The sequence below is a fragment of the Caloenas nicobarica genome, chromosome 3 (genome assembly GCF_036013445.1).
Source record: "Caloenas nicobarica isolate bCalNic1 chromosome 3, bCalNic1.hap1, whole genome shotgun sequence".
In the NCBI taxonomy this organism is placed as follows: Eukaryota; Metazoa; Chordata; class Aves; order Columbiformes; family Columbidae; genus Caloenas; species Caloenas nicobarica.
This window is the reverse complement of record NC_088247.1, coordinates 68,308,150-68,321,886: the sequence shown is the minus strand read 5'-3', so window position 1 is coordinate 68,321,886 and position 13,737 is coordinate 68,308,150. Positions and strand designations below refer to the sequence as shown.

Sequence of the window (13,737 nt, the reverse complement as noted above, 5' to 3'; positions counted from 1 at the left end):
AATGATGAAAGCTGAAAGTCTATCCTTTGTGAGGGTCATGGAGTAGGGGAGTGTCCTACTGAAATATACTGGTTTTGATGGAGAACGATTTTGTTGCTTGTGTCCATTAGGTTTTATGAAGCCCGTGTCTGCAGAGATGCCAGATAAAACACCAGGTGCTACAGAACCTGTCCCAAGGAGTGAAGGTTAGTAGTTTTGTTTGATTTTTTTTTTGACTAATTTTTGAAGAAAAGAAACATTATGATTTTGTGAAGAGTTTTTCAAGTCAAAAAGTGAGATTCCCTTACTGGCCTTAAACTTAAGAGAGAGCTGAATTAATTTTATGTGTGCATGTTTATCTAAATAGGAGGAATTTTTCACTTATTTTTCTGTAACCTTTTCCTCCCTAGTCCATCATCCATGAGAGTACTAAAATATATAATGAGGGGGGAGGACCAGTGGGCTGCTAGGATTTCGGCTTTGGAGAAGATGTTTTGTCCCCTTTTGATAAAGAGATCTTGTTGACTGAGGCCAGTTTTTCATATGGGTTAAAGTTTCAGAGAACCAAAGCTAACATGCAAGATGTGGGATGATTGATACAGGGAAGAATTGAATATTCATGATTTCTACTAAAATCAGTGGAATCTTGAAATGCTCAGTCTTTCTCAAAATCAGACAGTTTTTTTTCTTCTCAAGGTCCATTCACTTTGAATTCCCACATTGCAAAGTTTGGTGCTTGGTTTCAGGGAAGACTTATTCTTTAAAAACAATTGTAGTCTTGCTAGTTTGAATCCTTCCTCAGATTCACTATTGAATGTTTCATTACAATATTTTATAAAAATTTTCTATTTCACGTGAAGTTTGGGAGGTGTTTCTGACAGTTTTGTGGCAAAACTTGTTGTAGTTCTTGTATATGCTTGCTTTCTAGATCATTGCTGTCCTCATACAAGGGCTGTATTCATTCAAATGTATGTTTTAGTTTTAATAAAGCTTGCAGCTCAGGCTGGTTTATACTGCTTTCTCTCTAAACCTAAAGATATACACCTCAAAATTTAGTTTTAAATATTTTCATTGCATTTGAACCTCAGTTTTGACATTTGAAAGGCATCAAGGAACATGCTGCAATAATAGTTTCAAAAAGCACATCAATAACATCAGAGAAGCAAATTTATTTCCATGTAAAGGTTATTAAGCTGTGCTTAACTGCAAAAGGCCTTTCTATTATTTTTTTAAATCTGCTGTAAAGCTTAACAGATTACCATGAGAACTCTCAATGCAAGAGAAGCAGTTATAGCTAGTCTGTCAAAGATTGAGCTCTCTCTAATTTATATATGTGCCCCCTTTATAAAGGAGTCCTTATGCCAAAAGCACTGTGGTGAGGTCCACTTAGACCCAAAGCCTACACTCGTGCCTTGAGTTAGGATGTGGAACAAATTGTCATGTACATTGCTGGTTGCTTCCCTAAAAGTAGCATATGTGATCACATCTGTGGCTCTCTTAGGTATTAATGAAGTCTAAATGTGTTAAAATTATACTGGTTATGTATGTTATATATTAAATTTCTTTTCTGGCTGTGGAACAGTGGCAGATATTGTCATGTTTCAGCTCTCCAGCCTCCGAGAGGAGTTCTGGTAAATTAAGCGAGACATAGGGATGATGTAAAACTTTCAGATCAAACTGGGGGGGAAACTTGACTCTGTCTGTGAAAGGTAACTTTATTTTCTCATATTGCATTTTAATTTACCACACAAGCAACTTCTAGTAAGTGGGTTGTAACATTTGCTTTAGCTTTACTTCAGGAGCTAGAGAGGGTAGAACTTCTGATAGCATGGAGCTGTAGATGGGCTGGGAGCAGGGGTCTGGGGGAAGGAAGGGGAGGGAATGAAAAGAATCCTGCAGAGCATCATTAATGGCGGATTCACTGATGACATCACATGACCATCAAACAAATGCTGGCAATTAGAAATTGATGCCTGTGAAGAGGGATGAGCAAGGACTGAGAGGTAGTCTGCGCAACTGTTAAACACTGAAAAGGCAACAGTCTTTGAGGTTAGGACATCCTGGGTACCAGTTTCCAGTCAATTTTCCTGCTAGCTCCATCCCCATATCAGAAGGTTAAAACTGTACACAGGATCGCTCATGTCTAGGTGCAGGAGAGGGAGGCAGGGAGCTGCTTGTTTTGTTTTATTTTGGAAGACCTGGAGCCTTCAGTGTCTCTCTGTTTCTGTAAACATAGTTTCATTTCACCAGAACTGCCAACAGGTAAAAATATTGCAGAAAGTTTTTGCAGGTAAGCAGGAATCTAGAAACAGCCCTGAGGATCTTGTTCAGTCTTTGATTCATTAGCTTTTGATGTCTCTCTAATTGAGCAGGCACATAATGTAGTGTCCTGCACATCATCAAGGAAAGCTAAAACTGGAAAGCTTTCAGCCACCAAATTTGACTAGAGTGTTTAGGGATAGCACAACTGAAAATCTCCTCCATGTATATACTTTGTTGTACATTTTGAGGGAATTAGCACAAGATTCTTGTGATTTGAAATCTCCCATATACACAGAAGACACATGAAAAATTTTTGTCTGGGTCATTAAGAAACTGTGTGTATAAGGTTGTATAACTGTTTATGTATTCTCGCACGCATATAACATACACATGTACATGCATACAGAGAAATGTGTGTATGTAGACAAATATATAGCCTTGAATAATGAAATCCTAAGGGAGTGGTTCCCATGGGTGGCATGGTGGGTACCAGCCTCCTGGGATGTGCCATTTCAGAGTTCCCAAGGCAGTGGGCATGGATGTGGCAGAGCCTTCTCTGCACTTCAGCTTTCACTTTTTGTCATTGGAAATAGTCTCACTTCTCCATGTCATTTTTATTTCCAGATACTATTAACCTTCTCTCCCTTCCTAGCCTAATACCTCAGGTTTTTGAACGAGCTGTGAGGAACCTGAAAAATAAATAACCTTCTTGCCTGTGGAAATGAGCTCTGTAGTTTTTCAGGTACAACAGGCAATTTCAGAGAAGCTTGCTGCAGTGTGTTGGTTTTCATGATGGTCTGTGTCTTATAGACCACTAGTATGAGGAAAAACAGCTGCATAACTACCAACACTTTTTTCTAGGTTGCAGTAACACATCCTCAGGTCCTTAGATGGATTTTTAGTGGTGTTGGTGAAGTAAGAAATTCATACAATAAAATATAGCTAATTAAAATTCCGAGATAGTGCTGAGTCTTCCTTTTCAAATTACAGTTATTGTATTCTGTTGCAATAAGAGGTTATGAGGTTATTCAAGCAGTTTTTATAAAAATGTGCTTTAACAGATACAATGTTTAGTAAACAAAACCTAGTTTATACTGGATGTGTTGTGTTGTTTTTAATCACTCTTCTGAAATTAATTTTTAGATGTTAAAAAAGTTCAGATAATGAATAAAAATGAATCTTCACTTAGAGACCTTTTCTTGCAACCTGATGAAAACGTTCTACTAAAGACAAAATGTGATACTAGTGTCTTCTAATGATACTAAATCATTAGTACTGGAAGTTAGAACTTTGAGAGGTTTTGTTGGTTTATTCTCATAAATAGTCTTACTTTCAAAGAACGTTATATCTTTTACTGAAAAGAAATGCCAGTAGCTGCTCTAGCACTGACTTATAAACTTCCGCAGTCTTTGATCATATGCATCTCTCTATTTACTTAGCATTTATACAGTTTACTGGTACATAGAAATGTTTCAGTGGTATGACTGAGTCAAAATTAAGAAGTGAGTGTTTAATTTCTCGTGTTTAAAATATCACTACTACTTACATGCATAAACATTTATGTGAACTTTCCTAATTATTTCCAGGCATCTTATTGCTGCTTGTTTTTTTTTTTCCCAAAGAAATATTCTTGCTATTTTTTTTTAAAAGGTGTATTTGGTGTTAAAATTTTCCAGCAATTAACCTTCCACGTTTATAAGGGTCAAGTTGAGTTGAGCAAAGTGCTGTCAAGGTAACTGATTATCTGGAAACTTTTAAAAAGTCAGTGTTGCTTTAACCTGGCAGTGCCACTCCCTGCCCCTGCCCCACTGCTTCATATACTCGAGTTAAGCCATGAAGCACATAGAAGCAGACAATTGATAAAGGAGTTTCCTGTAATTAAGTTACTGTAACTTAGTCCTTGACTCGAGGGTCCCCAGTGAGTGGGCAGACTATTTGCTTTTCTGCCACCTCTTATGTCAAATCCTTTAGAGTCAACAGTTACGTTTATAAATGTCACTGCTTGCTTTGTGCTATAGGGGGAAAAAACCCAAGGATCTGGAGATTCGGTTATTGCAAAGATGGAAGTGCATGGATTAATGTATCACATGTGAAAAATATTTTTCAAGAAGCTTGAGTAGCTATCAGGGAGTGGTAAGCAAACAAATTAAAACAAAATACCCTTACTGTGATCCACACATAACTGTTTCTTAAATGTTTTCCTACAGCAAAGCTATTATATTCTATTTACAATGGATGCATTTAGAACAATGAACAATGTCAATACTAGGAAGTGGATTGAGTATATTTCTGTTTTAGCTTGCAAAGGAATTAGCATTTGTTCTGCTTGTGTTTGCTGAAAAGTCACTCTTAAACTTCTAGTAGGGTTAAGCACTGGAAGTTAGTGTGTGACAGGAGCACCCTGCCTGTTGCACAAATTCCTCCTCTCGCAGAGAGGCTGCTGTGGTTCACAGTGACTGCTCCTGATGGTGTCTGGAGCTGGGCATTTGCTCATTTGCAAAAATTTAGGGGAATGTTTGTAGATTTTTCATTATGAGTTATCTTCTAGGACTAAAATATTTTTTTTTTATAACTTAAGAAAATTTCGATGATACTGAATGGTTTTCATAAAAAAACCCCAAGTGCTTCATCCTGTGGATTGCCGATTTCATTTTTTTATCATGGTACCTTTGAACAGCTCTTCAGAACATAGCTAGGCTTGCTTCAAATAAACCAGATGAGTACCTTAGCACCCACTTGGAAGACTCCCACGCTCTAAGATTATGAGGTATCAGTTAAGTGCTCTCTTAGCAGTAGCTTTATGCAAAACGCTTGGAAAAGGTATATGGATGCGGGAACCCTTAGTAGGTTTCTCGAGTCAGCTTGACTGTTTGTTTTTCTGTGCCTTAAAAGTAGAAATCTTTGAAGAGAAAGATGTGTGGAAATTAAACTGCCCCAAACTCTTCTTCCTTTCCCTCTTTTCCCCTCCATATTCTTTCACTAAGAAAGAGCCGTGACTTCGCCCAGCTGGATCCTCCCTTACTGACTTTGTGGTTCACACTCGCATCCTGAAGGAAACGAATGTTACACCTGGGCTTTATAAACAGCCACTGACAAATCCCAGTGGACAACAAGCTTAGGTCATTGTAAAATATCCTCCAGTAACAGCAGTGTTTTTCCTTGCATTGTGTACCTGATGGCACTAGTGGGAGCCTACCAGCTGTTACTGTTGTTGTTTGTGATAAGACTCATTTAGTTTTATAACTCCTCTGACTTATGTTTCCATGCTATTTCTGCTGTAATGTGTAGCACTGCACAGGAAAAACGTGCAGGAGCAGCCATGTAAATCTGTAGACTGCTCAATGGATCATATCCTTCAAATGCAGTGAAGAAAATAGCATTGGTATTTCTACTTCCAAATTTTGCCAAGACTGATTCTTTCATGGCAGGTCAGTAAATGCTGCCTTGTGCCCAGCACAGTGGGGGCTTTTAGCAGGCACACAACAATGTACCACCTTGCGCCATGTATGTAGAAAGTTGTTGTTAACGCTTTTTATTACTGCATCCCTTTTAAAGAAATACAGAAGTAGATGGGGAAAAGAAGCATCTTTTCTGAAGCTTTTTCAAATATTAAGTGTGCGTGAAGTCACAGATAACTATGGGAATAGTGCACTCATAGGCTTATTGGTGGATCACTGTGTGCTGAGGGATGGTGATTGTATGCATTGTTTACCTGCTCCTGTTCTTTGGAACTAGTTTCTTTATTATTCCTTGCTCTATTCCCTGTTTCCTGCAGCTTCTTGCTGCCTAATTCAAGGGAAGAGATGTCTGGAATAAATGGTGTATACCAACTGTGCTGTTTTGTGGACAAGAACTTGTGGCTATGAGATGACACTAGATGGGTGAAATTCAATATAAAAGGTCTTGGCTATTTATGCAAAAGGTGATAGACACTGTTGACTTCTCTGCCAAAGGATATTGTGAATGTAAAAATATTTCATGTGAGTTGAAAGGGAGAACAGAGAACTCCCTGGAAGACAGCTACAAATAAATGAGCCACTGCAAACCAAGCAACTCCCTTTAGCTGAAAATGGTTGGAAGCTAGAAGAATGCTGGGGAGAAAAGTATAGTACATGCTTGCTATGTTCTTACTGTCTCCAGTAATACAATCTTCCTGTGGCAGGTTATTTTTCCTTACTTACTATTCATAGCCTCATTCTGTAGGAGCTTTTAATCCCTTGAAAATTGTATCTTGAAGGAGGAAGAAGTATCTATATAAAGATGATATCTGAAGTTCTTAACCCTAGTGCTTATAAAAGGAGGGGATGAAGCCAAAGGAGATTTGAAATCTGAAATCGCAGAAAAGCAAGGCAGAAGGGTGGTGAAATGGGATATTCTGTTTCTGACTCCTTGCTAACTTGGGCCCTCTCTGCACACTGTGAGAGGCAGGCACATCTTTCTTTGAAAGACTGGCTGGAGACTGTTGTCCTAATGACTCTTGTCATAACTCTCTTGATAAATTTGAGCTAGCTCCAGTCCACCAAAGTTGAGTATGAGCAACAGCTTAAGCAGCCTCTCTGCCATGCGGATCTGTACTTGCACGGCACTTGCTTTGCTGCAACCAGGCTGTTTGCAGCCCCTGGGCACTGCAGTGCGACTCGTATTCTCTGGTAGTGTTGTGATGCGTTAAACCAGAACTTTTTCCTGAAAGCCTTTCGATGAACTGCCGTAGTCACTGGGCCACGCCAATTGGGTCCCAGTTTCTTTCTCGGCTGCTAACAGCTCCGTGAAGAGGAGGAGGAGGTGGTGGCTCCCTTGATCTAGGGCAATGAAGGGCAGTGAAAGATACACTGTTCTGGACATTTCAAAATGTCCAGAACAGTACAGCCTGCTCCTTATCAGAACTGAAGATGTGGCTGCTGTAATGTCATGGTGGTTAGGTCACTGATTACAAAGGCTGGGCTATTGACAGGTAGAATAACTTGTTCTTCAAATGCCAAGCACTGTCCCTGGTGTCCTGGCTGGCTGGTATCCCACCAGAGATCAGTGTGCCAGTCATCTGTAAGTTATAGAAAGGTTAGGTAGCCTCAATTTCTTGAACTTTGAGGTTTGGAAAACTATGGGGTTTTTTTTGTATTGATGATCCCATTTTTAAAGAATTACTTTTCTGTCTTAATGGTAGCGAATTCTTAGTTCTCAAGCAATTAAAAAGTGTAGCACTTGAGTTTGCACTTTTTTGCTTTTATATAAAAAAATTATACATGATACAAAATTATGTGTATCATGATTTATAGGTAATGTGCACATATTAAATAATGAATTATGAGTAGTACAAAATAGGGATGGCCCTTTCCTAGCTGTAAGCTTTTTTAAAAAAAGTTTACATTTAAGCTGCAAACTGTAATTTGACCATCAGCATGACTTAAAGCTGAGTTTGCTTATCTGGAGTAAAATATTGCCAGTGGAATTTTTAATGACAGGATTCTCAAGTTTATCACATTTACCGAAGAAACAACCTCACCCTCAAATTGCTTCACAAACAGAGCCTGAAAGTAAAACACAGTGATGCCATAAATGAGTTAGGGTCTGCCTTTCTGATCAAAAGAAAAATTTTAGTGTTCTGTTTGTATTGCTGGAAATAGGTGGTGGGGGCAGAGGGCAGCTGCAGTGGGGCCCAAGCGAGGCTACCGGGGTGGTGACGTGAGGGCAGGGAGCACTCAGTGCTCCCGCTCCTCCGCAGCTCCTGCCCCAGCCGCCTTCTAGTGATGGCTCCCCCTTGGTGCTCTGTGATGGGGCTGAAGGGGGGAACATCTCCCTTCATGGGGAATGTCCATCAGGAAAGATAGAGAGTGTCTAATTATTTAATTTATTAATTACTTTGACCTTAACTATGTATATAAAATACTTTAAAGACAGTGATTGATTTAATACTCCTTCATAAATAGCATTTTTTTGGTGTGTGTCATGCTTAGCATCTGTCTAGCTTGCCATCTTGGAAATGTGCTGCTGATCTTAAAGAAGCTGTTGCAGTTTTAAATTATCTTTTCCTGTTTAAAAATAATTTGAGTACCACAATGTTTCTTGGAGAAGACCCAGGACAGAGGGTACACCCTGATATCTCTGTAATTGTGCAGTCTTAGCTGTGCGTGGCCTGGAGGAAAAATACAGAAGTACTATTCTGTGATTACAAATGTTAGCAGTATACTTTACATTTGTTCTTTCTAGGTAGGGAATGATAGCCATTTCTTCTCTTGAGACTTTTTTTTTTTTTAATGGGAGGACAGTTATTTTTGTTAAAGCAACTGCTATGTGTTAAATTACTGTTCTGTAGTACTTAGAACATCCTAAAAAGCTGCAGTTATAATGAAAATTGTCATGTTAGAAGTAATGATTTAAAGTAGTTTCCTTTGTCAGTTTCATCATGGATTTGGGAGGTGGGTTGTTTTTTCTTTTTTTTTTTTTTTTTGACTATCATGTATTCCAGGATTTTTACTGCAACCCGTATTCTTGTGTGGAAAAACAAATAATGCTAAGAACTTCAAAATGCTGCAACCTCACAGGGTTAATATATAGAAAATGAGCAATAGTAACAAGTAATCTTTCTGTTAGAGTTAATACTGGATATTACTTACACTAATAGGGTATAAAATACATTTAACAATTTCTTAAATGTAAATCAGCTTTCATCCCCCAAACCCTTCTTTTTCTGCCTTTTGAAATGTCCTGTGTTTTTCGTCTTGCTCCTGTATTCAAGTGATATGCCAGAAATCTGTTTTCAGATTTTTTTTTTTTTTTTTTTTTTTTCCCCCCTCCTCCTCAGCGATATTTCTTCCAAAGCAACTTAAAGGACATTGAAGGATAAGAGGCAAAAACTGATTACTTACTACCTGTTAAATAAAGCTACGACTCTGAAGATAAATTAGTTTGTCAAGGTTACATTCTTTCATCTTGGACTGACCGTGGCCTTAAAACCAAGAGATCCAAAGTGGTAAAAGTAAAGATACGAAGACCTTTTGCCCTTTGAGTTGCCAGGGTGTGCTGCAGCACAGGTACCTGTCAATTATTTACCACTTGGCTCTGAAGAAATTTTACAGGTACTATAGAGTTGGCAAATTCAAACCTGCTCATATTAATTATCACTTAAGAGTTGTAGTGGGGCTTTTTGCCTTTTAGTCACCTAATTATATGTCTAGCAGTAATTTCAGACTATGCTACTGACATTAGAAGTAGGCCGAGAGGCCTTGATATATCCTGAATTTAGTGAGATTAATACAGAGGAAAGCTTAGTTGTTAAGTTTCGCTTTTTAATTGGCTCCCCGTAGTTTAATTTAGCTTAAAAGGGGGGGAAATTGCTGCTTGCTGATAAACCAGAAGGAGAGCTAGCTTTGATGTTTTATGAGCGATAAAATATTTATAGAAACTTTCTCCGTGTTTTTGAGCAATATGTCAAACTCCTGGAGTCAGCTGGTTGAGGAGTCAGCAGGCCGGAGAGGGCGAGAGGTGCGAGGCCGCTTCTCTGGCACCGGGTCTCGGTCCGTGAGTGGTGCTGGCAAAAGAGCCTTGGAGAGGTTGGATTTAGCACGCAGGAGGCTTTTCTTTTTTAAATTAAAGCCACATTATGTTCTGGTAGCCTCTTTGGTCAGAACACGCTGTAAAACCGATTGTGCATTTCAAGACATTAAAAGTTACCAAATCCTTTGAAAATAGTAGCTGTTCTTAGTTGTGGGTTTTGTGGAACAGAGCTTAATATAAATTCCATTACGCACATCTTGGCAGTGGTCCCCACAACATATATTTTACAGAATAATTAAAAATGGGCATAACTTCCAGGTGCAATACACAATTTTCTTCCCTTATGCACACAATGTAGTCTGTGCTTCAGATGATGGAAGGACTAAGAAATTGCTTAAGGTGGTAAGAGTTTAAATATAACCTCTTTCCTAGCAAGGCTGGACTTCGCTTCTTCAGGAAAGCTGGGCAACCCAAGTTATTTGGATGCTGTTATGTCTAGTTTCTGTCCAGATAGTTGCAAACCACATGCCTCCTTCTATGTTTGTAAGAAGGGTAGTTATCAGTTTACATATTTTACTTTGCACGGTATAAAAATTTTGATGTTGGTGGTTAAATCTTATCTTGTGAGAGGGTTTATCTTTCGCAATGGAAAGCAATATTTGAAGGATCATGTTATGTATGAGGCTAATCATTAGGGAATTTTGCCTGATGTCTGGCCAGGAGATGGTTCTGTCTGGTCATGTCTGAAGCAAGCCAGCATTTCTGAAAATGGGATGTCCTGTCTTGAATGCTTTTAAAATTAAATATACAGTTTGTAGGCAACAGGAAATCCTTTAGGAAGATACGACTCTGCTATGGCTCTTCCAGAAAGAAAATGGCTGCATTTCAAGGTTTGTCCCCTATTAGGATCCCTACCCAGTGGGACAGTCTTGGTATTAGATCACAGCCCTAGGAGCTCTGTAATCATTCAGAATGAAGTACAAATAGGACCTTCATAGGACTGTAAGTATAGATATGTATAAATGGACTTTTTTTTCCCTGTGTCTCATGTCTTTAGTAATATATTCTTTTTTCACAATTAAGTAGTAGTAAAAGAAATTATTTTTATATGAAGACTGTCTAAAGGTTTTGGAAATCATCGTCTTTCCACTTTCAAAGAAGTGGCAGTATTAACTAGAGGCACTGGTCTAGTCTTAATAGCACCTGGCACTCAAATATGAAATTGAAGGTGCCCCAAAGTTGCCCTCTTCAACCTGACCACACAAATATTTTGTGACCTGCTAAAACAGGCAAAGTATTTAAAGACTTGTTCCACTGAGAGCTGCTAGTTAGGAAATCCTTCCACATGACAGAAAGATTTCTTGAGTACGAAGTCTGCCATGAACTCGTTGCTCATTTCTCTCCTCAGAAATATTTCTGAAGAATGTCCTAATTTTATTATAAACCCATATTCATTATTAAAAGTAATTGTTTAGTTCTGCTTCTTGTCATCTCCTCTTATTTCCACGTCTTGAAAGAAAAAAAACCTCACATCCACATCTTCTCGTGTACTTGGACCCACTTCTCCAGATATCAGTGTTAACAGAGCACTGTGCTGCCAGCCTCGAAGGAGGTGGGTTCTTGCAATTTATGGAGTAGTGGGTGGGTGCAAGGAGCTCTATGGTTGGATTGTGTTGCAGGACTGAGGTTTTAGGCTGCATCTTGAAAGGATAATTTTGGGATATACAAATACAATTATTTGGCTAGTTGCATATTTCTTATTAACATCGTGCATTTAATGAAGTGCTCAGAAATATTTTAAGCAAAGTGTTTAATAAGAGAACTGTTAAAGGAAAATAATGCCTGTGTTTTATATGGCTAAGAAGTCTAATGCCATTGAGAACTTGAGTTCTTGGGTTTGTTATAGTTTTGCAGCTCTTACTGCAAGACCTAACTACAGCTGGGATAGCAGGGACTGGCGGCTGTTGAACAGGTCTTATGTTTATGCCTAACATTTTCTAACAATAGAGTTTGTCTACTATGCAAGGTTGCCAGTTTGGAAGTGTACTGATAGAGTACTGATTGTTTGGCCTGCACCCAAAGCTGAAGGGGCTCAGGGTGATACGAAAAGCTTCATTTGATTTGGGGAAGCAGCAGTGGGAACTCACAGTGCATCTTTCACAGTACCATGTGCTTCTGGGGAAATGTTCCGTGCACCATTTCCAGAAACTCATATGTTGAGTCTAGCTTTCTCACTGAGAACAGTTGTTTCTAAATACAGCTGTGCCTCTGCAATCTTTTATCATTACCTAAACTTTTATAATATATACGGACGCCCTGCGCATTTATGATAGACAGCAACTTGCTCATCACTAGAGGCCTGGCTGGAATCCACATTGTTAATGCAGCAGCTCTAGTCCATTTTGCCACACATCTTTCAGACAGATGGAGAAACGTGGATATGGTTCAGATCATGCCTTTGGAGCCGTTTTGTGCTTGAAATCCAGCTGTACCAGCATGTTCCTATGCCTTGTGCTACGCTGAGCTCTCCTGCTAGAGAGAGAGAGAGACAGTACAACCCCATCGGAGCCGCCTTCGGCCCCAGCCAGGGTTGTGTAACCAGGGCACAGGGGAGTGAGCCAAAACCACCAGAATTACCACGCATTTTTAAGTGCTGAGCCCTGCTTTTTGTGAATACACTGAAGATGGTGGTTGAGACTTTGTTGGAAGGCAGGTAAATTCTTTCTGTCTGTGCTCTCCCCCAGCTTGATTGCCGTTTGTTGGTTGGTTGGTTGTTTTTGTGGGTGGTGTTGTTTGTTTGTTTGGTCGGTTGGTTTTTTGGTGGTGGTGGTGGGGTTTTTTGTTGTTGTTTTTGGGGTTTGTTGTTGTTGTTTTGGTGTGGTGTTTTTTTTTTTTTAATGAGCCCTGCTGGGGGGGATCTGACTCAGATTTTTACATTCTCTTAGTTTTGAGAATGTACTGTTTTTAAATTTAAAAATTTTTTGTTTTCTTGTGCTTTTTTTTTTATCTTTGCATTTTTCACTTCTCTTCCTCTTTGGGGATGCTGAGCCTGTATTTAAATTTTTCGTGTTTTTGGAATATAGATGTAAGGTGACTTCTAAGGGTCCCTTCCTTGAGAGGTGGGGAAATCAAAGTTCTGCTGAGAATAAAAATCAGTGTACAAACTTTTAAAGTTCATGACTCTAAAAGTCATGGAATTACTGCTGTGACTGAAGTGTACAATACCCCAAACCAGATTTGCACTTATCTCTGGTGGGAAAATGGCACTGCATTGTTGTCACTTCTCAATACAGACAAATAACTGCCTTTTATAAAATTGTCAAAGTTTGTAGGCATATTTACTTTACAGCTACTTTTATAAGTTACCCACACCCTTCTCTGCATGTGAATAAAAGAGCTGGAAAGGCCACACTGATAATGTCATACCAGGAAATCTTTAATGTAAAATCCCGAGAACATGAGGGATAGAGGGGAGGAGAAAGCTTTGAAGGCTGGAGGAGACCATACTGAAGGTAATACATGGAGTGAAAAGATACTGCTTTACTTCTATGCCTTTTTTTTTTCTTTTAAGGAAAAATGATATAACGTGGATTACTTGTGACATAAGCCAACAAACATGTTTGTAAGCACTGATATACAGGGAGATTCCTTGGTTCCATGTTTGAGCCTTTATAATTCTTCTAGAATTGAATGAGAATTAAGAAAAAGAGAAAACAGGAAAAAACCCAACCAAACAAAAACCCCCAAAACCTACCAAAAAAAAACCAACCTAAAAAAACCTCTGAATCTTGTAGAACTGAAAATACCGCCTGTTGACCAGACTAGAGCCGGCTTAATATTTTTCTGCCAAGTTAGACATTCTGGCACGTTTCCTCAAGTCTGGATATATTCAAGTACTGTATTTGGCAGACTTAGTTTGTTACTAAGTAGTGATATATGAAAATCCCAGTTCAAACATTTCAGCCTATAGTTGTTTTTACAATCTGTCAGGAAGAACAACTAATT

General features: G+C 38.9%; 1 protein-coding gene across 1 annotated transcript in view; it reads left to right on the top strand.

The window, feature by feature from the left end:
* PLEKHG1 (pleckstrin homology and RhoGEF domain containing G1) overlaps window positions 1-13,737 on the top strand; it is a 134,040-nt gene that overhangs the window by 36,260 nt on the left and 84,043 nt on the right. The window contains exon 3 of the mRNA XM_065631962.1: window positions 111-185. Within this exon, the coding sequence (XP_065488034.1) occupies window positions 116-185 (70 nt within the window). The 5' untranslated portion in view covers window positions 111-115. The remainder of the gene's footprint in view (window positions 1-110; window positions 186-13,737) is intronic.